Genomic DNA, 23,848 nt, shown 5'->3' with positions numbered 1-23,848 from the left:
ATTATACACGTGACTTTTAACATTATTTTTATTATTATTTAAATTAGATTTAAAAACAAAAAAGGAAAAGCTAATTTTTTTTTTTTGTCAAGTAAAGCTAAATTTATTTAAAAAAACAAAACTATGCAAAAAAAAAAGCAGGTGGTGCTTCTGCCTCTGCCCATCGCCGGAGTGGCCGGCAACGGTCGCCGACTCTGGGCGAGGTGGCTTGCCCTCGCCGTCCCTCACGGGGGGCCGACGACCATCGCCCGCCCTAGGCGAGGCCTCGCCGGCCCTCGCCTGGAGTCGGCGATGCTCGCCCAGATCTGGGCGTCCCCGACGCGGGATCGGTGGAGTCGTCGATGGCGGCTAGGCGACGACGGTAGTCCGATGCAGCGATGGCGTCAGGGGGATCAGCGAAAGGACGTCGAGGAACAGTAGCAGCCCAGCATCGCAAAGGGTCACGGTTGGTTTGCTGGGGACGGCGTCGGGCCTACGGCATCACGGCTCGGCAGCAGTCCGATGCAGCGATGGCGACGGAACCCCTGCCCTCCAGAACCCCCTCACTCGGATCCGGGACAGCGTCGGGGCACGGCGTCGGGAGTGCGACGGAGCGAATCGAAACGCCCAGATCTAGGCGAGCATCGCCGACCCGGTGCGAGGGCGGTGAGGCCTCCCACAAGGAGGGTGAGGGCGGCGAGGCCTCCCACAAGGAGGGCGAGGGTCGCCGCCCCCGTGAGGGCCGGCATGCCCAAATCGGGCGTCCTCGCCCGACACAGGGGGGGTGGTCGGGCCTCGCTGCGGCCGACGAGGCCTCGCCGTGGCGAGCCCAAGGCCGGCGATCGTCGCCGCCCCTCCGGCGACCGTCGCCGAGCCACTCCGGCGATGGGCGGGGCTGCGGTGGAAATGCCGCCGGTGCCATTTTCTTTTTTTTTTTTTAACAGTTTTGTTTTTTAAATAAATTTAGTTTTTCATTTTTAGTTTTTAAATCTATTTTTAAACTTTTTGAATAAAAATAATTTTAAAAAACCATGTGGAAAATATAAATTCATTTAAAATATGACATCGCGCCACGTCGGCATTTTCCGTTAGGAAATCTAACGATGTTAAATTTATGACTCAATTGAACCAATTTGACAAGTTTTAGGACTTGATTACACTTTTTGTAAGTTTTAAGACTCAATTACACTTTCCTTGTAAGTTTTAGGACTTGTGTTGCACATATCCCATAATTTAAGTATTTAAATAAGTAGGATATAAAAATTTGAATAGAATTACATTCAAATAATCTACGAAATTGATATGCTATTGAATGACGCAGAGGAGTCACTCAATTATCATAATAAGTTATACTTACTTAGCTACCACTTGACATAACACTATTTATGAAGAAATAAAAACGCTACATATTCTAATTTAGTCGAGTATTTAAGAGGGAAGTTGCTGCCGTATATTCTTCAATGGGCCTATGGTTATTGTCCAAAAGGACGCACCGAAATTAACATGTAAAGTCACTAGACCTTTCAATAATTCGTAATATATTGAAATTTTACTTTTAATTTGTTTAAGTGACCTGTAGAAAAACTTTGAGCATATAAGGGCCTGCATGTTTTTACTCCTAAAAAGTGTTTCAAACACTTTTTTTTTTTTTTCTTTTTGTTGTTAACACAAAAAGAACAAAAAAAAGAAAAAAAAAACTTACTTCTTGTTGTTAAACAATTTTGAACAAACGTTTCTTCTTCTCTCTCTTCTTCTTCTCTTCTTCTTTTCTTCTTCTTTTTCTTCTTTTTCTTTCGCCGGTCGCGCCTCGGCCATGGCCATGGCGACCACTGCCGAGGGCCGGCGACGCCGTCGAGGGTCGGCGACCTCGCCGGAGCCTTGCCGGCCCGGCGAGGCCGAGCCTCGCCTTGGCCGGGCGAGCTCGGGCTCGCCTGCATCCGGCGAGGCTGCCGACCGAAAAAATAAAAATGAAAGGAAAAAATGAAAAATAAAATAAAAATATTAAAAAATTAAAAGAAACAAAAAAAGAATAAAATTTACCAAACGTGTTTGTTCATTTTTTATTTCCGGAACAAGTTTACTAAACGCGTTTTTTATTCAAAATTGTTCCCTGGGCAAACACTTTTTTTTTTTTTACGCTTAAGCAAAAAAACGAGAAATAAAAACATGCGCGCCCTAAAAGTGCCTTCTAAGAAAGGAGCGCAAAAAACAATCCCTAAATTTTTATTTAACGTTCAATTCAATTCTTAAAATTTCAATTTAAATCATATTGATCTACACACTCATTAATTTGAATCAATCTAGTCCTCTTACTGGATATAACCGTCAACTCACTACGTGATATCGGCATCTACTAACGTGCCACGTCAACAAATCAACAAATAATAATAATAACAATAATAATAATAATAAGCAATGTTATCGATAGTATGAGAAGAAGAGAAGATAAAGACAGATCAAGATGGTGTTATCATGTGCTACACTTATGTCGGTGTGGGCCTACTTGCTCTTATCAATAGCAAGTAAGGGCAATGAGCCCCGCACTCGATGATGGTGCCACTACTTACCACCATTGAGCGAGAGTATGTGGACCTTGCAAGGTGCAAGTGGCCTGATGGCAACATCGACTCCAACTCTCTCTCTCTCTCTCTAGGGGTTTCACAAAGTGAATTGGATTGTCATATTAATTAGAGAGACTAAATTAGTTCAAATCAAGCGCTATAATCACCAAATTAATCAAATGTAGAACTCAAGAACTAAATTAAACATCAAGTAAGACTTTGCAAACAACTTTCATCATGGGAAATGCTATGCTTACTCGGATTGATTTACAAAATCCATACTTGCAACGAATTGTTTTTGATGATTAAATATAATTCACTTATTTAATCGAACATTTGCATTTTGCAGCATCTTTTAGTATACAAATTTCGTAGAATTAGTCAAACTGCAATTGACAGTTGAATATGATCCACTTATTTAATTGATTGCCCACAATTTATAGCACATTTTATATTCAAATTTTGCGGACCATTTGTTATAGCAATGCTCATTTCGCATTGTCCCACTTTTCTAAAATTGGCAGAGTCAATCTTTAAGGTTTCAATTCATCTTTCTTCTTTTTTTCCCTCTATTCCCCCTCAATTTCTTCTCAAAACGCTCGGCCAAGCCACGATGCAACGGCTGAAAACCATCGGCCGCTATCGACAGCCGGACGCCCGGGCTCCATCTGCGTGGCGTCTTGCTTAAGGATCGAATCAACGGCCGTCAAAGCCCTCATCTCATCGCTAATCATCTAAGCCGCGAAGCAGGGGATCGCCACCGCTCTTCGTCTCTTCGACTGTGTCGCTCCCAAGCGAGCAAGCTGCATCGATACAATCGAGCACCAGAACGGATCGTCCCCTTTTCTAATCTCCTCCCTCCTTCTATTTCTCATCTCTCGAATCGAATCGAACCTCGCCGACCTCGCGCTTCACCTCCACGGATCGCCGGCCTCGCTCCCGCCGCCCGCCGCCCGCCGCACGCCGTGACGATGAGCGCAGTCTCGAGTCCTCTGGCTTCAGTGAGAAATCCCCGGGCGCAGCTCTCGTCGAGTAACGATCTCCCTTTCGATTTCGTCCTTTCCGTTCGATGTTTTTGCGCTGATCGCTAGCTTTGATTCGTGCTTGATCCTAGAAAAAAGCTGAATGAGACGGATGTTTGTTGGCGAGCCGCGAGATGAAGAGAAGGCAAATGCCTGTAAATCAGTGTTACTAATTCCTGTACACTTGCGACAGTTGCATTAAGTAGCCTGCGATGAGTTTAGCGAGCTCGAGACCTGTGATTGACTGCAGATCACGGCGGGAAATCGAGCTTTTGCGGCCGTCTGCCTCGCGTATTGCTTTTATCTCATAAAGAAGTCGCATTGTGCGGTTTCTTATGGGTGTCGTCGCCTGCCGCATGCTTGTGATGATTAGCTGTCTTGCATGGGAAAGTCTTTCGCCCGATCGATATATCGTATGACTTGTTGGTGTGGTGCTCGTTTTCGATGAATGTGCAAAAACTTGCGACGAAGACTAGAGTACGTGATGGGTGTGTACGGCCACATTAGCATGACTCACGGTGTAATTCTCACTCGAAAGGTTCATCTTGTCATGTTGGAATGAATCTGCCCAATTGCCGAGCAGAGGTTTTTTGCATCGTCTATCTAGACATCGGCATCTTACTCCCTTTCTTGATTTGAATCAGATGATATACAAGTTACAGCTGAACACCTTTCCTTAGCTTCTGATATGATAGGATGTCATTCTGCATTTTATGGTTTATGTTGCCATAATCTGACCCCCCGAAGAACTTTGTTTCTTCTCTCATGTTTGACTGGCATTATATATTTAAGGCTTGTTGTGCTTAGAGCTTCGACTTATCATTTAGTTAAGCGGACTTATGCTGTTTATTCCGGAACATATTGCCAGGTTGTCCACTCAAGCCATCAGTCCGATGCCTGGGAAGTGTACGGCATACAAACTTGTTGTTCGCTACAAATCAAACTGGAATGCTGCAGCTCCGCTCGTCAAGGCAACTCACTGTCGGTGCTGAGTATAGGTACTGCCAAGTATTGCAACTTATTTGTGATCTGATGTTGAGGTGCTGGAATTTGGATGCAATTACTAACTGGAAGCTTAATCAGCAGTCAGTTTTTCTTCTATTATTGTCCCGTCTATGTCAGACCTGTATAGACCTTATGTTGCAGAAATGGATATTCAAAACAGAGACACATTGAATACTTGTCAAGATCTGGCAAATCTGTAAGATGTGGGAAAAAGTTGAGGGGAAAGGGGCCAAGGGAGGAGATAAAGAGAGAGCCAGGACATATTTTTATGTAGTATTTCCTTGTCCTGTTTTTCTCTATTCTTGGCTTCCTTCCATTGATGTACAGACGTAGTTTAGTTACTCTAAACTTGTATATCTGATCGGTGTGGAAAATGTTTTTCTAAATCTATTTGGGCAACAATGGATCTGGAAGATTCGTGCAGTGGAGGCATTCCATAATTCTAAAAATACCAATGATCTTCATTTCAATAATAAGTTCTTTCGTTTTATGCTTGACATGTTAGATAGGTCAGCCAACAACAAGAAATTTCTGTTCATAATACGAAACTCATTTCCTAAATTCTATCGAATTGTGACATAATGGCTATAGTCCTAGTTGTGATTGAATGTATCTGATGCTAGTCTTTTGCTTGTTTTCTTATGCAGAGATGGTGGAAGGCCAAGCAGTGCAAGCATCTTTGTTGGCGGCTTTGTCTTAGGAGGAATCATAGTCGGTGCCCTTGGTTGTGTGTATGCACCTCAGGTACTGACATTTTCTGTAATATCCTACCTATGGTGTAGGAATTCACCTTCATTTTGGTTAGATTTTGTTTGAATTATAGAACATTCGATTTTCAGTGTTCTTCCCAAAATTCTTTTTCTGATAATTTTAGTCAAGTGGTTCGTGTAATTGTCAATGAATATCATCAAGTATCATGGTTCAACTGAATGCTTTTTCAGCTCCATTATTCCACGTGATAGTCTTGCAGATTTAGATATGGAAACCCTCTACCCTGAATTGAGTTAATCCTTTTCTCATCCCGGTAGATCAGCAAGGCACTGGCTGGAACTGACAGGAAGGATTTGATGAGGAAATTACCGAAATTCATCTATGATGAAGAGAAGGCTTTGGAGGTGACCTGTCCTTGACTTAATTTTCACATAAATTATAATCTTCCAATTTATGACACCCTATAGTACTAATTGTGCCATGATGAAAATGATTTTCTGGTGCTGGTTTGTCGTGAGTAGAATGGTTTTTCTACCTGTGTTTAATTTGATAAACAGCTGCTGTCATATTTGTATATGAGGTCCTATGTATGCTTGCTATGTGACCTCCTTCATGTATGCTGTGAAGAGAGTGTAGCAGTAACATGGCCATCTGCGAAATATGGATTCACCTTAAAATCTGATGATTTTCAGAAAACGAGGAAGGTGCTTGCCGAGAAGATTGCACAGCTCAATTCAGCTATAGATGATGTATCCTCTGAGCTCCGAACTGAAGAATCATCAGATGAGATTGCTGTTGCCCCTGATGAAATTGAAGCTGCTGTTTGATGGCCCAAACCTCCCAGGCCTACGATCATGGTCATCTTCTGTTTTGGTGCAATTGGCTCTACCTTTTTGGTGGCCTCCATATAACAGAATAATGGTTCATATTGTAAAATCTTCTGTTTATTTCTAAAGACCAATGCACTCAGTTTCTTTTGATATGATTGTCTCGATTGAGGAAGTGCATCATTCGTGGTATGATTATGCAGAATACCATTTAACTCAGCAGACTTTGTACCGTATCATCGCAGCTTTTCCCTTCTTGTGTATGCATAAATCTAGTCCTTCATTGAAAGTGATCGCCGTTACAGTCTGGATAGTGTGTGCCATCAGATGGCACTACGATTAGTGTGGTTGACATGGTGTCAACTTGAAAGCCAATTGGTGACGATGGTACTTAATGTAAGATTGGCAGATGGTGAGAATGAGATTTTGCTCCAGAATGGCAAAGCAAGGCTAAGTTGTAGCGAATCAAATGATCTACGAACCATCCTAGCTGGCTGTGTGACCACACACTGAAGTTCTATTGAACTAAGCCAGTTATGGATGATATGGGAGGAGAAAATTGAGAAATCCATCAGATGGAGTGTTGGCCGTGTTGGGCTTTTGTCGCAGGCCGATACTTCGAATTCAGACGTATTTTTATTCCTGACTGCCGCCTCTCCCGGAAAGGGAAGGCGGATATTATTCTCTGAACGATTTCCACCATCAACTCCACATCGATCTCCAAGCCAGAAATATACACACCCCAATTTTCTTTTAAATATATGGGACATATATGGTGTAGGCCCTCGCGCATGTTAACACATAAGCTCTCTCAACAAAAATCTGGCTCGTGCTTTTAACCGAGAAGTTCACGAGTCATTGAAGGAGTGGCCTTTAGGGGAGAGAGAGAGATGGATTGGTGGTTAAAATCAGTCTGTGGCTCACATTTATACCGTGGAGATCCCCCAACAGCAACCTTATCCCATTATATATCCCCACAACACCATATTCACCACTCGTTCCTTCTAATTGGCTTCCAACCATAATTCACAGACACACATGTAGTGACCAATGAGAAAGGAAGAAAAATACAGGCTTTCGAAAGCTAGTGCGGTATAAATAACCTGGGAAAAGCAAGCCGCTTGAGCTTTAGTTTCAGTCAGCCATGGCCACTCACGCAGCTCTTGCTCCCTCAACCCTCCCCGCCAATGCCAAGTTCTCTAGCAAGAGCTCCTCTCACTCCTTCCCCGCTCAATGCTTCTCCAAGGTCTCTCTCTCTCTCTCTGATCCTCTCTTTTCTATTGTGTGTTGCGTGTAGTGTGATATGTGTCTCGATGTTTCAGCAGCATAAGTGCTGATCACCCGAGTTCTTTAAAATGTTTTTTTTCGCCTATGTTCAGAGGCTCGAGGTGGCGGAATTCTCAGGCCTTCGTGCTGGATCATGTGTGACTTATGCGAAGAATGCCGGGGAGGGATCCTTCTTCGATGCTGTGGCTGCTCAGCTCACTCCCAAGGTCCGCTGATCAATTGGACTGTCACTACTTATATTTTCTCCTCATTGAATGTTTTTGTGCTAGTTTGTTAATTTCATTCGAACCAATCATTGTCCATTTTGATGGTTAAGTTCATAGAAACATACAAACCTTTTCAAGGAAAGATGTTTTCTGGACATCATTTGATTGGTCATCGTTCACGGGAAATAGCATGATCATTTGCATATTTTACAATTTTCCTGCATATTAAGAGATTCTCGTTAAGTAACTACTAGCATCTTTGTGTTCTTTACTTGACAAATAATCATATCCGGCTTAAATCCCAAGGAATTCTTGGACTGCAAGATTACCCGTAATTAACCAGAACACCGGACCATAGCACAAAGATTGATGGTACAGGTTTAGCCACGGGTAAGCAGACTGTCTAGAGAACCAACAGAGGGAAACAAATTAATCTGGACCTTATAATAATTTCTTGTTAAGTTCTTGGAGGTTGTCTGAAGGCTGTCCTTGGATGGAGTATGGAAGGAAACTTGAGGAAATATAGTCATTCGAGGTTAAACGGGGGAAGAGGACGGCTCTTCTCGATGTCAAACTTGAGCTAGCGACTAAGAACTGCAATAACAACCAAAGAATACGATTTTGGGGGATGTATATGATAATATTTGTAACTCTGTATAATAAAAGCACTCGTCTTATACGGAGAGCTGCTACTTGATCTGTTGGCGACAGTTGATCAAAAGTGAGGAAGTAGAAAATTGCAAGAAGATGGTTTGTCTCAAAGAGGCACCTAAGATTGTGAATTGCAGAGGCAAATTTTTAGTGGAAAAGCTAGCTAATATATTTAAAGACTGAGCCGCTGCATTGAGAAAAGTGCAAAGCAACCTAGTATAAATAGCTCAACATTTGTCAGCAACCTTGTTACTCTTAACATGATTTCTGTTTTCAGCATAGTCGATCTTCCTAGGTAACATACTCATAATTCCTATCAATGGTGAAAACAGACTTCAGCACCAGCTCCAGCTAAGGGAGAGACTGTCGCTAAACTGAAGGTGGCAATCAATGGTTTCGGTCGCATTGGTCGGAACTTCCTTAGATGCTGGCACGGGAGAAAGAACTCGCCCCTTGATGTCATTGTTGTCAATGACAGCGGTGGTGTCAAAAATGTGAGTAAGATTCGCAACAAGTGAGTTTCCGTAATTTTTTTGGAGATACCTATTGCCTCATTTTTTATCTGACTAGTAAGCTTATTTGCAAGACAGGCTTCACATTTGCTGAAGTATGATTCCATGCTGGGGACTTTCAAAGCTGATGTGAAAATTGTGGACAATGAGACCATCAGCGTTGATGGCAAGCCCGTTAAGGTCGTCTCTAACCGGGACCCTCTCAAGCTCCCCTGGGCTGAGCTCGGCATCGACATTGTCATTGAGGTAAGCCCAAAAATTATGAGCTAACCGTATGAAATGATCAAATTATTGTAGAACTTGTTCTTGACGTGGCTTGCTAATATGAATTACAGGGAACTGGAGTCTTCGTGGATGGCCCTGGTGCTGGAAAACATATTCAAGCTGGTGCCAAGAAAGTTATCATCACTGCACCAGCAAAAGGCGCTGATATACCCACCTACGTCTATGGTGTGAATGAGACAGATTATTCGCATGAAGTTGCTAACATAATCAGGTCAGAATCTTTCTTGAAAGAACTAAGATTGTGTTGATCAGTATGAACTGAACCAATGAGCTTCTGGCCAATTTCAGCAATGCTTCTTGCACCACTAACTGCCTCGCTCCTTTCGTGAAAGTCCTGGATGAAAAGTTCGGTAAGGCTTCGTTTCCGATATTTGACCACCCTTTTTATCCCTAATGTGACTTACCTGTTTGGGTTGTGACTAGTTTCTGAACTCTCACGATCACTTTCGTAGGCATTGTGAAGGGTACAATGACAACCACACACTCCTACACAGGTGACCAGGTAATTGAACAAAGTGTCAAGAAATCGTGTCTTTATGTGCATGCTGTCTGAAACTTACTGGGGCACTTTAGGTTTTGCTCAAGTCTAAGTATAATCGTTTCTTTTACCCCGTATGGTTCAGAGGCTCTTGGATGCTTCCCACCGTGACTTGCGGAGAGCCAGAGCCGCAGCACTCAACATCGTCCCAACAAGCACTGGGGCTGCAAAGGCTGTGTCTCTCGTGCTTCCCCAGCTCAAGGGCAAGCTCAATGGGATCGCCCTCCGTGTGCCAACACCGAACGTCTCTGTCGTCGACCTTGTTGTGAATGTCGAGAAGAAGGGCCTTACCGCCGAGGATGTCAATGCAGCCTTCAGAGATGCAGCCGAAGGGCCGCTCAAGGGCATATTGGCTGTGTGCGATGACCCTCTCGTGTCAGTGGATTTCCGATGCTCCGATGTCTCTTCAACCATCGATTCTTCACTGTCGATGGTCATGGGAGATGATATGGTGAAGGTGGTTGCTTGGTACGACAATGAATGGGGCTATAGGTGAGAACACTCATTTATAAAGCACTCAGGGATTATGGCTCCAAATTTGAAGTTACATCTTCCATTTCTTTTCTCGGATGTTTGATGAGATTTTACCTCCTCAATCTTTCAGCCAAAGGGTCGTCGACTTGGCACATTTAGTAGCAGTCAAGTGGCCAGGCATTGAGATACCCGGATCGACCGGAGACCCATTGGAAGATTTCTGCAAGAAGAACCCCGCTGACGAGGAGTGCAAGGTCTATGAGAATTAGTTCGTCGCATTCCTTCTCCTAATTCCAGGTGGATCGCGCAAGGCAAGGTTTTTCTTTATCTGTATCGTTTTCAGTATCGACACCAAGTGCATACACGACGGTGATAGCCGAGAGGGGCAAGCTGATGTGCAAGAAGTAGAATGTGTTGATGTGACAGCATCTGAGATTTGGAATAACCAAATCAGAATGGTTTTTGTTCTGATGTGAAGCTACTGCTTTTATCAAATTTACTTGTGATGAATGGATTAAACTGAGAACGTTAAGCATCCATCTCTGCTACGGCGTCTGCATTTCCATTCCTAGATCGAACTATTCAAGCCTGTCCTGGAGTCAGAATTTATGTTCGCCTTAAGCTTCGTCACCCCTTTCTGAAGAATCATCGTTTAGCCGCCTCCGCCTCCATCGAGCCAACGAAGATTCCCTCTCGCCCATGAGTTGTGCCAGTGAAATCTATGAAGAAGAGATCGACTTCTTCGATGTAATGCTTTTGCGGGCCGTGTAGAAATGATCCTGCCAATATATGCAAATTGGTAATCATAAATCTGATACTTAAAAAAAGTAATTAACATAAGACTACATCCTTCCCATGAAGTGCAATGCTCATTCATTTTATTAGTCCGATCCACGAGGCACGTGTATAACGAGATCTATTCGCCCGACATGTTCGAACAAGCTGGACAAAATTCCCTTTAGAAGCATAGGATGCTGCGTATGACAACCCAAAGCACATGGGCGGTGCAAAGATGTCAATGGGATTCGCCTTTGGGAGGGGTCGCTTCCCACGAGTCGTGACAAAACTATACAGCGCTTCCTTAGCCGGGATCAGTGCGTGACGTGGTAACGCACTGCCTACTAGCGAACTTTTGCTCGATGTGACGTCATCTCAATGTTTTTAGATGGGATAATTATATAAATGATCTCTAGATTTTGGCTCTCACCATGTAATATGACCCCTAAAATTTCACTTTACTCAATGCGCTGAACTTTTTGGTAAATATTTAATCTATCCTTAGATTATCTAGTCTATAGATTAAATTGAATATGTATCAAAAGTTCGGAAACCGCATTAAAAAAACCAAAAGTTCAAAAATATTATTACACATTGAGTTAAAGTTTAGAAATCACATTAAACAAATCAAATGTTTAGAGACCACATTTAAGGATTATTTGTGTCATTTTACATCACAAGATCTAGGTTTTATCCTCTTAGTCACTTTGAATTGTAAGTACAATCTTCTGGACACCCGTATAATGCACTATGCCGATGGCCAATCTTCTTCTTTTTCTTTTTTTATAAAATTGGTCTTAAACATATTATATAGATACCAATTTAACCTTAAACTTTCCAACTCTACCAATGTAATTCTAAATATTTGCACAAAATTCCAATGAAGTCCAGCTAATTGCCATCAAATATTACTAGCGCGGTGTCTAGTTATCGCCGATGTATTCTACATGTCACATTAATGTGATCAACTCGAATCGATATGATATCCTATGTGGAACGTCACATCAGCAATTGATTGGCAACTAGCTAGAAATACTATATTGGAATTTGAGCAATGATTTAGGATTGCATTGGCAAGATTGAAAATTTTAAAATTTGAATTAACATTCATACAATATGTTCAAGATTGATTTAGCAATCTTTTATGTATCATTTTCTCATTATTTCACTCCTTTATAGGAACAAAACCGTGGATTTTATTTTTTATTTTGTTTCAAGGGAATTATTATGCTTATGAAAAAAAATGAGGGATATTGAGAATATTTATAGATGTGATAATAAACTCATTGTTGATTTATTTATACATTCACATGTCCATTTATTTATTATTTATTACTCTATTTTGGTGGAGGGTTGTGTCACCATTTGTACCGGAGTTTTATGCTTTGAAGTGATTATGATCGGTGGTGGTTGTTAATTCCTTTTTTATTATGTAAGGTGTTTGTTTTTGGAGAAAATTTCATAATAAGAAATCATTTTTTAGGAATTCTTTTTCCATTCTCAAATTTGGAAGTTTATCTTCCTAACTATAAACATCCTTATTTTCTTTAACTGTAGATGATATTATATTGATTTATCATTTTCATCAAACCAAACACATGAAAATCTAGAAAATTGATTTGTTGAGAATTTTCTCACTCAAACAAGCACATTTAAAGAAAAGACCAGCAAACCATCGTTGCACCATGATCTATTAATGAAAATTTATCACCTTTGAGACAGAATCTTTAGTACGCCTTGCCCCACTCTCTTTTCCTAACGTAACTAGTTTTCAACCATTCCATTATAATTCTCTAAAAGACACTTTCACCCTTGACGTGAATCGTAACGAGAAATGGCTCGTCACGACTCCATAATAAAAATGGAAAAAAAAAAAAATCAAGCTTATATTCCGGGTAAAAACAAAATCGATCGATGCAAAAGAGAAAAGGCATTCATGGAGTAGCTTTGGATCTTCACTTTGAGCAATGCGCGTATGTTGCCATTATCTATGAACCAGTTGATATCAGTCACCGGATCAAAGGCGTCACATGGGACCCCGTATGATTGGACGGTTCAGATTAACCGAGCTCGCGGTGATCCGGAGCAGCTAATGACTTCTCCTCGCCACGCTTATCCGAAGCCGCAAATTGCAATTTCCCCACCACTCACGGGCCGACACGCGTGAGGCCCGCGGCATCCGAACCTTCGGTCGCCGGCCGCGTCCTCTCCCGACCCCAAAGGGGCAACGTCCGGGAAAGGGCGGATCCCCGCCGCACGTCTACCCCCGCCCGCGAGATCCGACGGCTGGGAGCCAGTTGCAGCGCCGAGAAGGAACCCCTCTCCCAGAGGAAACAAAAAGAAAACAGAAAAAAGAAAAAGAAATAAAACGCCACCTGCCGCGGAACGGCAGATCCGCCAACCGTGGCGCGCCACGTGTACGGGCTCAATTTCCCCAATCGTCCTCCCTATCCCCCGTCCCCCGGTGACAGCTAGGCGACCCCATGGGATTTTACCTGGAACCGCCGGTCGCCAACCATATCTCAACGAGTCCATTTCCTTCTCTCTCTATCTCTTGCTAAATTTGGCATACGATTCTCTCTCGCTTCGAAAAGTCGCGCATCTTAGGGTTTTCTTTTCCCTTTTCCTCGTCTTCTCGCGTTCCTTCCATTGGTCGATCGACGATCGCTGCTGCTGCTGCTGCTGCTGATTCATTGGAGTCGTCGCCGATCGCGTAAATCAGGGATCGGATATTCTCCCCGGGCTTCCGCTGCTTTAGCGTGAGCAATTTCCTCGGCTTCTTTTCCCGGCGATCGTTGTTGTTGTTGTTGTTGTTGTTGTTGTTTTTGTTTTATTTTTCTCGGGAGTCGATCGAATCTCGGGTCGATCAGGTCGTTTCTTGCGGAATCGCTTCGGTTGGCTGAAGCGGGGGGTTGCCGGAGGTTGATCTGGGGTAGCGGCGCGCGGCGGTGCGGGGACGGTTTGTAGTCGTTCCGATTCGGAAACGAAGCGGCGGGCGCGGCGTTTTTGTGGGGGAGGGGTGATTCTGATTTAGTTGGGGGCGGTTTGATTGGTCGTTCGCGGGTGGTTTGGGAGTGGTGAGGTGATTTGGGTCTGTTACCGTTGGAAAATTAGATTTGAGCGGCGTTGATTTGTGCGAACTGAGGGGATTTGGGGGAATTTTGGGAGCGGGTTGGATTTTTACGTACTTTTTTGGGTCGTTAGTTTGCGAGGGGAAACAAGTCGGAAGCTTTCGGGGTTTGCTTGCTGGACGTTCTTGCGGGAGTTGCTCAATAATTCGAGGTATTTCCTTTGGATTTTGGAGTTCGTTGGGGCACTTGCGTGGCGCACATAAGGGAATCTGAAGTTGGAAGTCCAAGCCAAGAGCTTGTGAGTTAAGAAATTTTGCTGGGTTGGTTTGATCTATGATTTTGGAGGAAATATGGCTGCTGGTGCAGATTTATCTCGTCCATTCACGGTTTTAGAAGGTGGTTACAATAGGGAAGATACAGCTGAAGATGAGAATTTGGAGAGTGCGAGACAGTTGGCGAGCAGGAAACCTCCGAGGCACCTCTCGGTAATGCGGCATTCTGTGGGCTCTGCAAGGTTCCTTGCTGCATCTGACTTTGTAAGTTACATATCAGTACTTGAACTGTTGAGATTTGAGATCTATGATCATAGTTTTACAGTATGGCTTATTAAATTGTAGTAGCACAATGATGACAAGATCGTGTGATGCTATTTTCTTATTCTATTGTCTTATTTTGGTTTCTGAATCAACTGTGGAATAGCTCAATCTCTTATGGTCAGTGAAGATTGGGACCAAGCTAGTAATTTTCGTTGTCATTAATTTGTTTGGTTTCCTACTGCTGGAGTTTATATTAGGAGATATGGCTTATAGTAGGAAGTTTGTTTGAAACAAAGTTTTGAACATATGTATTAACCGAGCTTATGGCACCTTTGAAGGAATCCGATGTGGGCATTTTTGGAAGTAAGTCTCCTGATGAAAAATCAGAATTTGTACCTGTATTCCGCTCTGGAAGTTGTGCTGAAAGAGGGCCTAAGCAATTCATGGAAGATGAACACATTTGCATCGATAACCTTGCTGAACAGTGTGGGACAATGTCGGGCTGCCCCACTTCTGGAGCTTTTTATGGGGTGAGTTATCTGTGAAATCTTTTCCTTTTGCATTCATGTTTACCTTTGATAGGTTGGAGAAAGCATATTAGGCCATTTTCCATCAAAACTAAATTTAGGATTTATATTATCTGGCCTAACTTTAGCTGCAAACATTTTAGAATAGAATTTATTGCATGCTTGACTTTCATAGGTACCAGATGCATAGTCTAATGTGATTGTGGCATGGCTGTTGTGCTTATTGTATGGACTTTAGAGGGTAATGACTAGTTACTTTCCAAACATGCACAAGCAAAGGGAAGGGAACTTAGCTTTAACTCAAAGTTGTATAATGCTGCTATGCATTATTTATCAGCTGAGTTTGAGGCTCCTGTTACAGTGGACTGGTCACCTTTTATGAGAGTTTCGAAAGCTCATATATCGGCATGTTTATGCAGGTGTTTGATGGTCACGGAGGTACGGATGCAGCATTGTTTGTTCGGGATAACATCCTAAGATTTATAGTTGAGGATTTGCATTTTCCAGCTAGTGTGGAGAATGCCATTAAAAGTGCCTTTCTGAAAGCAGATTATGAGTTTGCTGATGCCAGTTCATTGGATATCTCTTCTGGAACCACAGCTCTCACTGCTCTGATTTTTGGACGGTAACTTGTTGACAGACTTGTATGGTTTTCTTTGTACATTACCTTTAGAAGTTGATTGTGATCAGACACCTCATTTTGAAAGTATTGATTTAGAGCTCGCTTTGACTATATATCTCTCTCTTGTGTGAACAACTGGGTTTACAGATGCAGCATTTTAAGACTCATCTTTTAAACTGCCTGACGCATGATTTTTCTATATGCAGAACTATGTATGTTGCTAATGCTGGGGATTGTCGTGCTGTTCTGGGGAAAAGAGGGAGAGCTATTGAGCTTTCCAAGGACCACAAGCCCAATTGCACATCTGAAAAGATAAGGATTGAGAAACTCGGAGGGGTTGTTTATGATGGCTACCTCAATGGCCAGTTGTCTGTGGCCCGTGCCCTTGGAGATTGGCACATGAAGGGCCCAAAAGGTTCTGCTTGTCCTCTCAGCGCAGAGCCGGAGTTGCAGGAGACTCACTTGACCGAAGATGATGAGTTCTTAATCATGGGCTGTGATGGCCTGTGGGATGTGATGAGCAGCCAGTGTGCTGTTACGATAGCAAGGAAAGAACTGATGTTGCACAATGATCCCGAAAGGTGCTCGAGAGAGTTGGTCCGGGAGGCACTGAAGCGTAATAGTTGTGACAATTTAACTGTCATCACTGTTTGTTTCTCCGAAGATCCTCCACCACGGATTGAGATTCCTCCTTCTCGAGTCCGAAGGAGCATATCAGCGGAAGGTCTGAATTTGCTGAAGGGTGCATTGGATTGTAATGCATGAGCAACAGGAATTTGCCAAAAGCGAGAAGATCTGCAGTAGCCACTGAGGGGGATCATGCTCCCTGCTTTCAACACGGATGACACGCTGGAAGTTGCACCAGTTAATGCGACAGACATGAGTCCCACTCAGAAGTGAGCGAGATGATCCCTCCGAGTTAATTCGATTCTTCATGATCTTGGGAGTTGCCGCTCGTATGTGATTATTTATGTTGTAACGATTTGAATTCTTTTTCCCCCTCATTTATGTGGTTGCCTGAACCACGATGGATGTTCACCATTCGAGCATTGTAAATAGTTGGAAGTTGAAAAACATGATGGCTCTGTTTTTCTGGTCTTCAAGTTTTGGGTAACCTATCTCTTCGTGTTCTTTGTGAGGGCTCATGGGTTTGACACGGTTTACCTTCGGTATTATCATCAGCACTCTCAGTAAGCTTTGCGCCAGCGACATCTCCTAGCGGACACTAATTACGTTTGCCTAGGTCGCGCATGGCATCCACCTAGATCATTTTGCATAACCAGGATTAAACTGGTATACACCAGTGATTACTGGATTCAATTTGCCATTTGTCAGCCAGGGGAGTGGACTGGAACTTACAATATTCCAGTTCACAGATTGTTACACCATCCACAATATTAGCATCCTAGCTGTTGATCCATATACTCGTGTTGCCTGCCGCATGAGGCTAACGGATGTACTTCAATTTCAACCAGAAGGTCAAAGGGTAGCTTCCTCGATTCATGTATGCCTATGCTTAACCTTTACATGTTAGACGCTCCAGATTAAATCCATGAAAGTTCATGCCAATATTCGTTAACGAGCATTGAAATCGATCCCATATGTAGCTATACCATGAGCAGGCCAACCGATCGCTACAACAGCCAAAGATAAGATGGTAAATCATCCACTAAACAAGTGTTGGTGATTGATACATTTCTCAAACATATTTAAGTGGTGAACATCTGATTTCATTGCCTAGTAAGCCTGTGACATGGCTCAGTGGATCATGAGGGCAGCTCGGAGAGGGTTTCCTTCAGTAGTATACTGATGTCTCTCGGTAAGCCACAGGAATTATTAGTCCAGCATGTAATGTTGAAAAGACAAAGCTGTTGAACATAATCCAAGAAACTGAAAGCAAAATTTGTGTTACAAAGGAGAGAGAATTCGCAATCCCACTTTGGGAGAAGCTTGCGCATTTGGTTACAATCCCATTTTCCTTTCTAAATGTCGTTCAGTTGTACAGAATCTGTTCTCATAGATCTGAAAGATGAGATTTTTCTCGTCATGTTGAATCAGAGTTCTTCCTTAGCATCATCAGTAGGGCCATCCTCATCGTGAAATCCACTGTAGAGTAAAACAAGGATTGAGCTGCCTAGCATAAGAAAGAACTACGAAGCACCCAAAGTAGATATAACCATAAGCAAATCACGTCTGTCTGAGAAAACGAATTCTTTAAAGCTCCAGACATTTCAGTTTCACTAGTGCACAAGCATGTGCATAAGCATGCCTGTACATGCTTGCAACATTGATGTAGATAGAGTACACTCCATAAAAATACTTAGAAAAGAGAAATTTAGTTGATGGAAGAAGGGAGTGAAGGGACAAGATAACTACCACCAGAATGGAAATTATTTTTCCAGAACAAAATCACTTAGAGACAGATTTTGTAAGGAGGACAATCAATTGAATTCATGGGCAAACTTTGAGAATAAAAACTACCACCTCGTTCTCTAACATACAGTAGAGAAGAGATCTTTGCAAGTGTTTTCATGCAAAATTTGACGTTAAAAAGATTTGAGTCCAGTAAAACAAAGATTTAGCTTCTAAGGTGAGGCTGTAATAAATTATCTTCAGCTGTTCTCTTGATCATTGTAAGCACTAGTCAACATATATCATGTTTTTACTCACAGCACAATCCACATGATCCCACCAGGGACTGATATTACTTAAAGGTTACCTTGTCTGGCTGCAGTGCTTGCTCAAATCTTCACACAGAACCTTGGTTACACCTCCAGCTTTCACAGAACCTTGTCTTATAAGTTTCGCCAACTGCAAAATATGTTAACAGGAATTCTAAATGACCTGTGGAAAATGTAAGACCTGTAGAAATGGATAATAAGTAACATGTACAATCTCACCTCATCTTCTGTATCCTCAAGTAACCTGCAATGTTACCTAAAAATATTAGGCTCGTGGATTGATAATTCAAAAGGCGCTCTCTATTAGAAAGAATTACTTAATATGGACATTAAAATGAAGCTCACCACACAACAGTAAGAAAGAAAAAGAATTGCTACAACTTATTTTTCTATTCCTTTTTATTTAGTGCTTTTTTTTTTCCTTTTCAGGGTGGACCTCTTGATTTACTCACCTTCCACAATAAGTTGATATAGCTTTTGAATGTGCTCTAGCTTCCTGTTTGTCTAACACCACAACAGAAAGAGACCATTTCAAATTCAGAAATTAATTTACAATATCCTAGAGACTTGTGAGAATTTGAGAGCAAAATTTGCTGACACAGAATTAATCAAGATTCAAGAAAGACATAATATGATTTGAATCAACCACAGTGGAATCCAAACGACCTCCAAGGTTATTGGGATGGAATATCCTAGTGTTAACGACTAGGCCAATTCAAGGAGAGTCATCATCATCCTTCATCTTTATCAGAAACGTTTGTTTTACTAGCAAATAACACCCATACATGCTGATATAACAGTCGACCCCCACATATCATTGCTAATCTGAGTAATATTATGTGTTATAGAAGCTTCTGTAATAGTCATATGCATATTAAGCTGATGTCATCGGCTGGACATTGGCATTCGTAAATGAACTATCAGTGACCAATTAGTTGATAACCCTGTTTTACTTTAAGATTTATGAACCTTATTTGATACTTTTGTTGATTGATTCAAGAAGAAGGAAATATAATCCACAAGAGCACACGCCATGGATCAATCCAAACATTCACAAGATTAGTATTGGCAATTAAGCAAATAAAGAAAATTTTCGGAATGAAATATTTGAATAAAGCAAGGTGTCAGGCTTGGCCATACATCTTTTCAGAATCTTAAAAGGGTAGGCTTCATCTTCATAAATAGATTCTTAATAGTCAAATATTGTTATAAAGAGATTCATTGGTTTCACTGGTTAATTCTTTCTTCCACGCATGCACTGATTTGAAACATAAATGTACTAATACAAGGTGACAAACTACTGCTGGCAATATAAACATTAGAATGCTTTCCTTCTCTCGAAAGGTAATTCTTGATAACAAGTTCCCTACCAATATAAATCATCTACTTGACACAGATTTTCTCAGTTATTGTTAAATATCAGTTATAAAATTGTGAGCTACACTCAAATAACAAAATGATGGACAATAAAGCCACTAGATACCAAACTTAGAATACATACCGGTCGTCAATTGATCCCAATCGTCTACTTTCACCCATTCTAGTTGGGTAGAATCCCTCTGCAAAAATGAGCAATGAAGTACTTCAGTTCAGATGACCTGAGACAGCCAGGTGAAAAACTTATACATCTGGAGAGATCGACTAAGTGGATGTAGAGCTTTCTAATGGTTAGCCAAAGCAGAACTGATCTTATTTATTCAAACTGCTAAATACAATAGCATACAAAAAATCAAACTGGGATGTTCCTATTTGGAACTGCTGCTTAAACTTTAGTAACAATGAAAGTAAAAAGCTTTAGTAGTTTTGCCACATTGTATTACTGCAACAAGAATGAGCCAAGCAAGGTACCCACTCGGTGTCCCATATTGAATTTCTCCTTACTTATCAAAAACAAATGTAAGTACCTTCTCAAGAGTATAATCTTGCATCTTTTCACATAGTCCATCCAGAAGCTCGACGACTCTGAGCTCGCTCACCCTGTTTGATATTATTACCGACAGCACATAACCATCAGCCAAATCTAATATAAACTTGACGATTACACAACACAAGACCCGCCTCTCGAAAGATACGTGTTCAGGAAACCGGGTCAAAATCTAATCACAGAATGCATCTTTTTCCAACAACATAAACGAAAAGGGCATTGCTTCATAATCGAACTTGTATCATCCCACAAAAAAATTAGGAAAAAGACGACAAGCAGTACCTATAATCGATGAGCTTTCCTTCACGTTGACCTTTAGAATCCAAGCGATGCCTCATATCCAAATGATTCCTCGGCTTTTCCTGGAAAAATGAAACCTTTAGCATACACTCTCTCCGCAGTCAGTTGAATTCGTAGAGGAAAGGAAACGACGTGAACTCACTCACATTGGAAAGACCGATCTCCAGCTCTCCCTGCCAAAAAAACCATCGGCACCGAAGTCAGATTGACGACCTACTCGAACTCGCAAAACTCAAAACGAAATTAAAAAAAAAAAAAATCGATTTCTCGGCGAGAAGCGCGATTTGCCGATGCAACAGTCTAGATCAAGACGACGAAGTCAGGAAACGATCCATCGAACTGAGCCACAGAAGAAGTACCGCAACGGCATTGCAGGCGGCGCACTTGTCATCGACGCAATGAGCGAGGGTGAACGCGGCGAACATCGCGAGGATCCACGCGGCGGCGACGGCGACGGACTCCGCCATCTCCTTCCTCCTCCTCCTCCTCCTCCGATCGCTCCTCAGAGTCTCCGGTCAGCTCTCGTCAAAATTCAGCGGTCCACCATTTAGAAGTCGATCGGTCCAGTCAGTCAGGATTCTAGAAATTTCGCCCCTCGAATCTCAATCGCGCGAAGTCATGGGCCGGCCCATCAATAGAATTGGGCTTGCTCGGGCCCGTCACGATTATGTTGTTGGGCCTCGAAGCGGCCCATGGCTCCGCGTGGTCTCTTTTGAAGACTCTTCCTTTTGATCGTTCGGGGACGAGCCACCGTACACGGCTACCCCTCTCTAAATCGAGGCCGCGCCACTGACCTAGAGAGTCGAACCGAGGGTCAAATCGGCGCCATCCCTGTTGCCTCAGGGGGATGACGCGACCATGTCGATAGCCCGCCCGGCGACAAACAAAGTCCGGCACATCGGAATATAGGGGACAAAACAGCTACGCTCCATGGCTTGTGTACTTGCCAAAATCCTATATAAGTCAGACCCAAATGAAAGGGGGAGGCGACAAGAAGTCTGGTGTCTTGTTTTTGTTACCATGTTTGGGACCACTCGCCAAAGCCAAAACCATTCCCCCAATGATTCCGGATCATGTGGTAAACCCCAAAAAAAAGGGTATTTCTCAGCTCCTTCCCTTGTTTGATCACATGGAGGGCTTTAGGTGGGTCCAATCTCGATAAAATTTCTCCGTCTTTTATAACCCCACGTCCCGTCATTATGCGAATGACCCCAAGACTAATAATACAATGACTCCCACTCATCCCAACGTCATCTCTTGGTACTCATGGAATACGACACAAAAGTATATACAAATTTACCCTTTTTTTATTAGACGATTTTCCTATAATGATGGAGTTAAGATTTAGTAACCGGGTCAAAGTAGGTGCGGGATTTATTTTAACACAAGTCACGTTTTCTCTCTCGAAAAAAAATTGTTTGGGTTCGTGTCATTTATTTGCTCCGAGTGGAAAATTGAAATTGTTGTTACATTCTTAATATGAATTTGGCCTCTCTTTTTTTCACCTAAAAATGGAGGGAAAACCGATTTCTTTTATTCACCAAAACAGGGAAAAAAGAGGTACAAATTGCCAACCACCACCACACTCCACTCTGTAGTGGTTGGACAGCATGATAAAAAAAAAATATTTTATAAATGATATTAATAATCACGTTCAGGAATTAATTTAGGCGATGGGCCCCACTATTCCCGCATTCCGTAAAACTACCCCGAGAAAAAGAGATTCATTTTCCGCACTCGTTAGGTGTCGCCCATCATTCCGCTTTTCCGCCGCTTCGCCTCGCACGTGCCGCAGGCCGGCACGTACTAATTGCTCATTCTCGCCTCCACCGCCTCTTTGTTCTCTTTTTTTGGGCGCAATTAGTTATATATAGAAAAGGCAAGATGGTCTAGAATCCATATTTTAACTCATATCTGATAATATGGGTCATTCATAAGTTTGCTTTAAATTTTAAAAAACAAATTACATAAGAACTTAATGAGTCTTAAATAGATTTCAAATGAGTTATAAATGAGTTACCTAACAAGTTTTAGTTAATTATAAATAGCTCATTTAATTTTTTTTTTAGATTTTTCCACTTTATTTTCTTATTGTTTTATTTTTATTTTTCTTTTTTTCTTTCTTTTTTTCTTTTTCATTTCACCAATGATTGACCACGACGATAGTTGGCCATCAGGCAAGAGACAATCTAGCTAAAGGCTGATAAAGCTCGAGCTCACTAATCTGGCCTCTAGCAAGCCTCGAGCTCGCCAACCTTTGCCATTGGCATAAGCTCATGTGTAGCCCATCATCAACCATCGCTACAACGGCTACCAAGTAAAGAAGAAGGAAAAAAAATGAAAAATAAAAATAAAAATTGTTTTTTAAATAAAATAAAATAAAAGACCATAATCGCCTTTGGTCTCTTTATTTTTTTTTTTGTTGATTTACATTTTTTGTTTCATTTACTTGCATCTTCGTATTTTATTATTTTCTTTTTTAATTTCATATAAAATTTACCTAAGTAACCAATTAACATGGAGAGCTTATGGAGTCAAATGAGTTATTATTTATTTTTGTAGTTAGGATTAAGTATTGATATGTTTTACTAATATGGGTTGGGTCAGGTATGTGTTGAATCGAGGTCAAGTCTAGTATGAATCGTCGAAATTATGTTGTATTAAAATGGTTTAATATGGGTAGGACCATTTTGACTTGATCCATCCATTTGACATCCAATATTTATATAAGCAAAAGTGGAAAAGACTTTCGTATGTTTCCATCAAAATTCAAGATGTTATTTGAGTCTTGGAAAATCACTAGAAAGTTGTACATGAATTTACAAATTGATACCAACCAAAAAGAAAAGAATTTACACATATTTGTATACCGTGAAAGTTTTGAATTAAAAGAAAACAAGTAAAGATGTGCCCACTTCGCAACAATGATTAAGCGGAACAAAAACTTAAGAGCATTGTGAGGGATCAATTTTTAGTGGAAGAAATTGGTTAGCGACGGAACGAGACAGTAGGAGAATGATGTATTCGAATTCCGAATCTCACTTTGTGGAATGCACCAAAATTTTAGCTTCTCATTTTTTTAAAAATTCTAATAACGAATTTTGCTCAAAATTGACAGATCTTAATGATAGAATCCCGAAATCTTTACCGTACTAAAATATAAAAATTTTAAATCGAGAACTTAAATGGTATCTTGGATTTCGATGGGGAAACTAAGAAATCAAATTTCACTGTTGCCAACAAAAATGGCGATTGACAGAAGAAAAGTTGTCTTTTTTATTCCTTCCTCCTCAGACACAGGGGACAAAACAAATTATAGAGAGAGAGAGAGGGAGGCGGGGCTGAAAAGAGG

At 41.7% G+C, this 23,848-nt stretch overlaps 4 protein-coding genes across 4 annotated transcripts; 3 read left to right on the top strand and 1 right to left on the bottom strand.

Annotated features, from left to right (window-relative positions):
- Positions 1-3,296: 3,296 nt before the first annotated feature.
- On the top strand, positions 3,297-6,394 carry LOC104448946. The gene is made up of 5 exons (XM_010062900.3): positions 3,297-3,572; positions 4,431-4,560; positions 5,215-5,311; positions 5,596-5,682; positions 5,971-6,394. Exons 1-5 carry the CDS (start codon positions 3,512-3,514, stop codon positions 6,103-6,105), a joined length of 510 nt encoding a protein of 169 aa, XP_010061202.2. The 5' UTR covers positions 3,297-3,511; the 3' UTR covers positions 6,106-6,394.
- Positions 6,395-7,133: 739 nt separating this feature from the next.
- LOC104448945 (glyceraldehyde-3-phosphate dehydrogenase GAPB, chloroplastic) lies at positions 7,134-10,595 on the top strand. Its single transcript, XM_010062899.2, has 9 exons — positions 7,134-7,351; positions 7,485-7,598; positions 8,582-8,743; positions 8,840-9,007; positions 9,097-9,257; positions 9,335-9,396; positions 9,499-9,548; positions 9,670-10,076; positions 10,189-10,595. Exons 1-9 carry the CDS (start codon positions 7,250-7,252, stop codon positions 10,325-10,327), a joined length of 1,365 nt encoding a protein of 454 aa, XP_010061201.2. The 5' UTR covers positions 7,134-7,249; the 3' UTR covers positions 10,328-10,595.
- Positions 10,596-13,355: 2,760 nt separating this feature from the next.
- On the top strand, positions 13,356-16,709 carry LOC104448944 (probable protein phosphatase 2C 27). The gene is made up of 4 exons (XM_039314876.1): positions 13,356-14,442; positions 14,781-14,972; positions 15,389-15,594; positions 15,798-16,709. The coding sequence occupies exons 1-4, from the start codon at positions 14,257-14,259 to the stop codon at positions 16,354-16,356; spliced, it is 1,143 nt and encodes a 380-aa protein (XP_039170810.1). The 5' UTR covers positions 13,356-14,256; the 3' UTR covers positions 16,357-16,709.
- Positions 16,710-17,241: 532 nt separating this feature from the next.
- Positions 17,242-21,038, bottom strand: LOC104448943 (protein seele). Its single transcript, XM_010062897.3, has 9 exons — positions 20,856-21,038; positions 20,643-20,669; positions 20,479-20,558; positions 20,177-20,249; positions 19,774-19,831; positions 18,725-18,776; positions 18,492-18,516; positions 18,311-18,402; positions 17,242-17,697 (listed from the first exon to the last, which is right to left on the bottom strand). The coding sequence occupies exons 1-9, from the start codon at positions 20,961-20,963 to the stop codon at positions 17,646-17,648; spliced, it is 567 nt and encodes a 188-aa protein (XP_010061199.2). The 5' UTR covers positions 20,964-21,038; the 3' UTR covers positions 17,242-17,645.
- Between the last annotated feature and the right edge of the window lie 2,810 nt (positions 21,039-23,848).

The sequence above is a fragment of the Eucalyptus grandis genome, chromosome 6 (genome assembly GCF_016545825.1).
Source record: "Eucalyptus grandis isolate ANBG69807.140 chromosome 6, ASM1654582v1, whole genome shotgun sequence".
Lineage (NCBI taxonomy): Eukaryota > Viridiplantae > Streptophyta > Magnoliopsida > Myrtales > Myrtaceae > Eucalyptus > Eucalyptus grandis.
Note: the sequence above shows the minus strand (reverse complement) of the source record. Positions and strands in the feature narration are given on the sequence as shown.

Bases quoted from the DNA above. Each gene is read 5' to 3' on its own strand.
- LOC104448946 (XM_010062900.3), top strand. From the start codon at position 3,512: ATGAGCGCAGTCTCGAGTCCTCTGGCTTCAGTGAGAAATCCCCGGGCG. The intron at 3,573-4,430 runs GTAACGATCTCC...ACATATTGCCAG, and splicing joins CCGGGCGCAGCTCTCGTCGA to GTTGTCCACTCAAGCCATCA. The intron at 5,683-5,970 runs GTGACCTGTCCT...GATGATTTTCAG, and splicing joins ATGAAGAGAAGGCTTTGGAG to AAAACGAGGAAGGTGCTTGC.
- LOC104448944 (XM_039314876.1), top strand. From the start codon at position 14,257: ATGGCTGCTGGTGCAGATTTATCTCGTCCATTCACGGTTTTAGAAGGT. The intron at 14,443-14,780 runs GTAAGTTACATA...GCACCTTTGAAG, and splicing joins TCCTTGCTGCATCTGACTTT to GAATCCGATGTGGGCATTTT. The intron at 14,973-15,388 runs GTGAGTTATCTG...ATGTTTATGCAG, and splicing joins CTTCTGGAGCTTTTTATGGG to GTGTTTGATGGTCACGGAGG.
- LOC104448943 (XM_010062897.3), bottom strand. From the start codon at position 20,963: ATGGCGGAGTCCGTCGCCGTCGCCGCCGCGTGGATCCTCGCGATGTTC. The intron at 20,670-20,855 runs GTACTTCTTCTG...TTTTTTTGGCAG, and splicing joins CCGCCTGCAATGCCGTTGCG to GGAGAGCTGGAGATCGGTCT. The intron at 18,403-18,491 runs GTGAGATTGTAC...CATATTTTGCAG, and splicing joins TTGAGGATACAGAAGATGAG to TTGGCGAAACTTATAAGACA.
- LOC104448945 (XM_010062899.2), top strand. From the start codon at position 7,250: ATGGCCACTCACGCAGCTCTTGCTCCCTCAACCCTCCCCGCCAATGCC. The intron at 7,599-8,581 runs GTCCGCTGATCA...TGGTGAAAACAG, and splicing joins CTGCTCAGCTCACTCCCAAG to ACTTCAGCACCAGCTCCAGC. The intron at 8,744-8,839 runs GTGAGTAAGATT...TTTGCAAGACAG, and splicing joins ACAGCGGTGGTGTCAAAAAT to GCTTCACATTTGCTGAAGTA.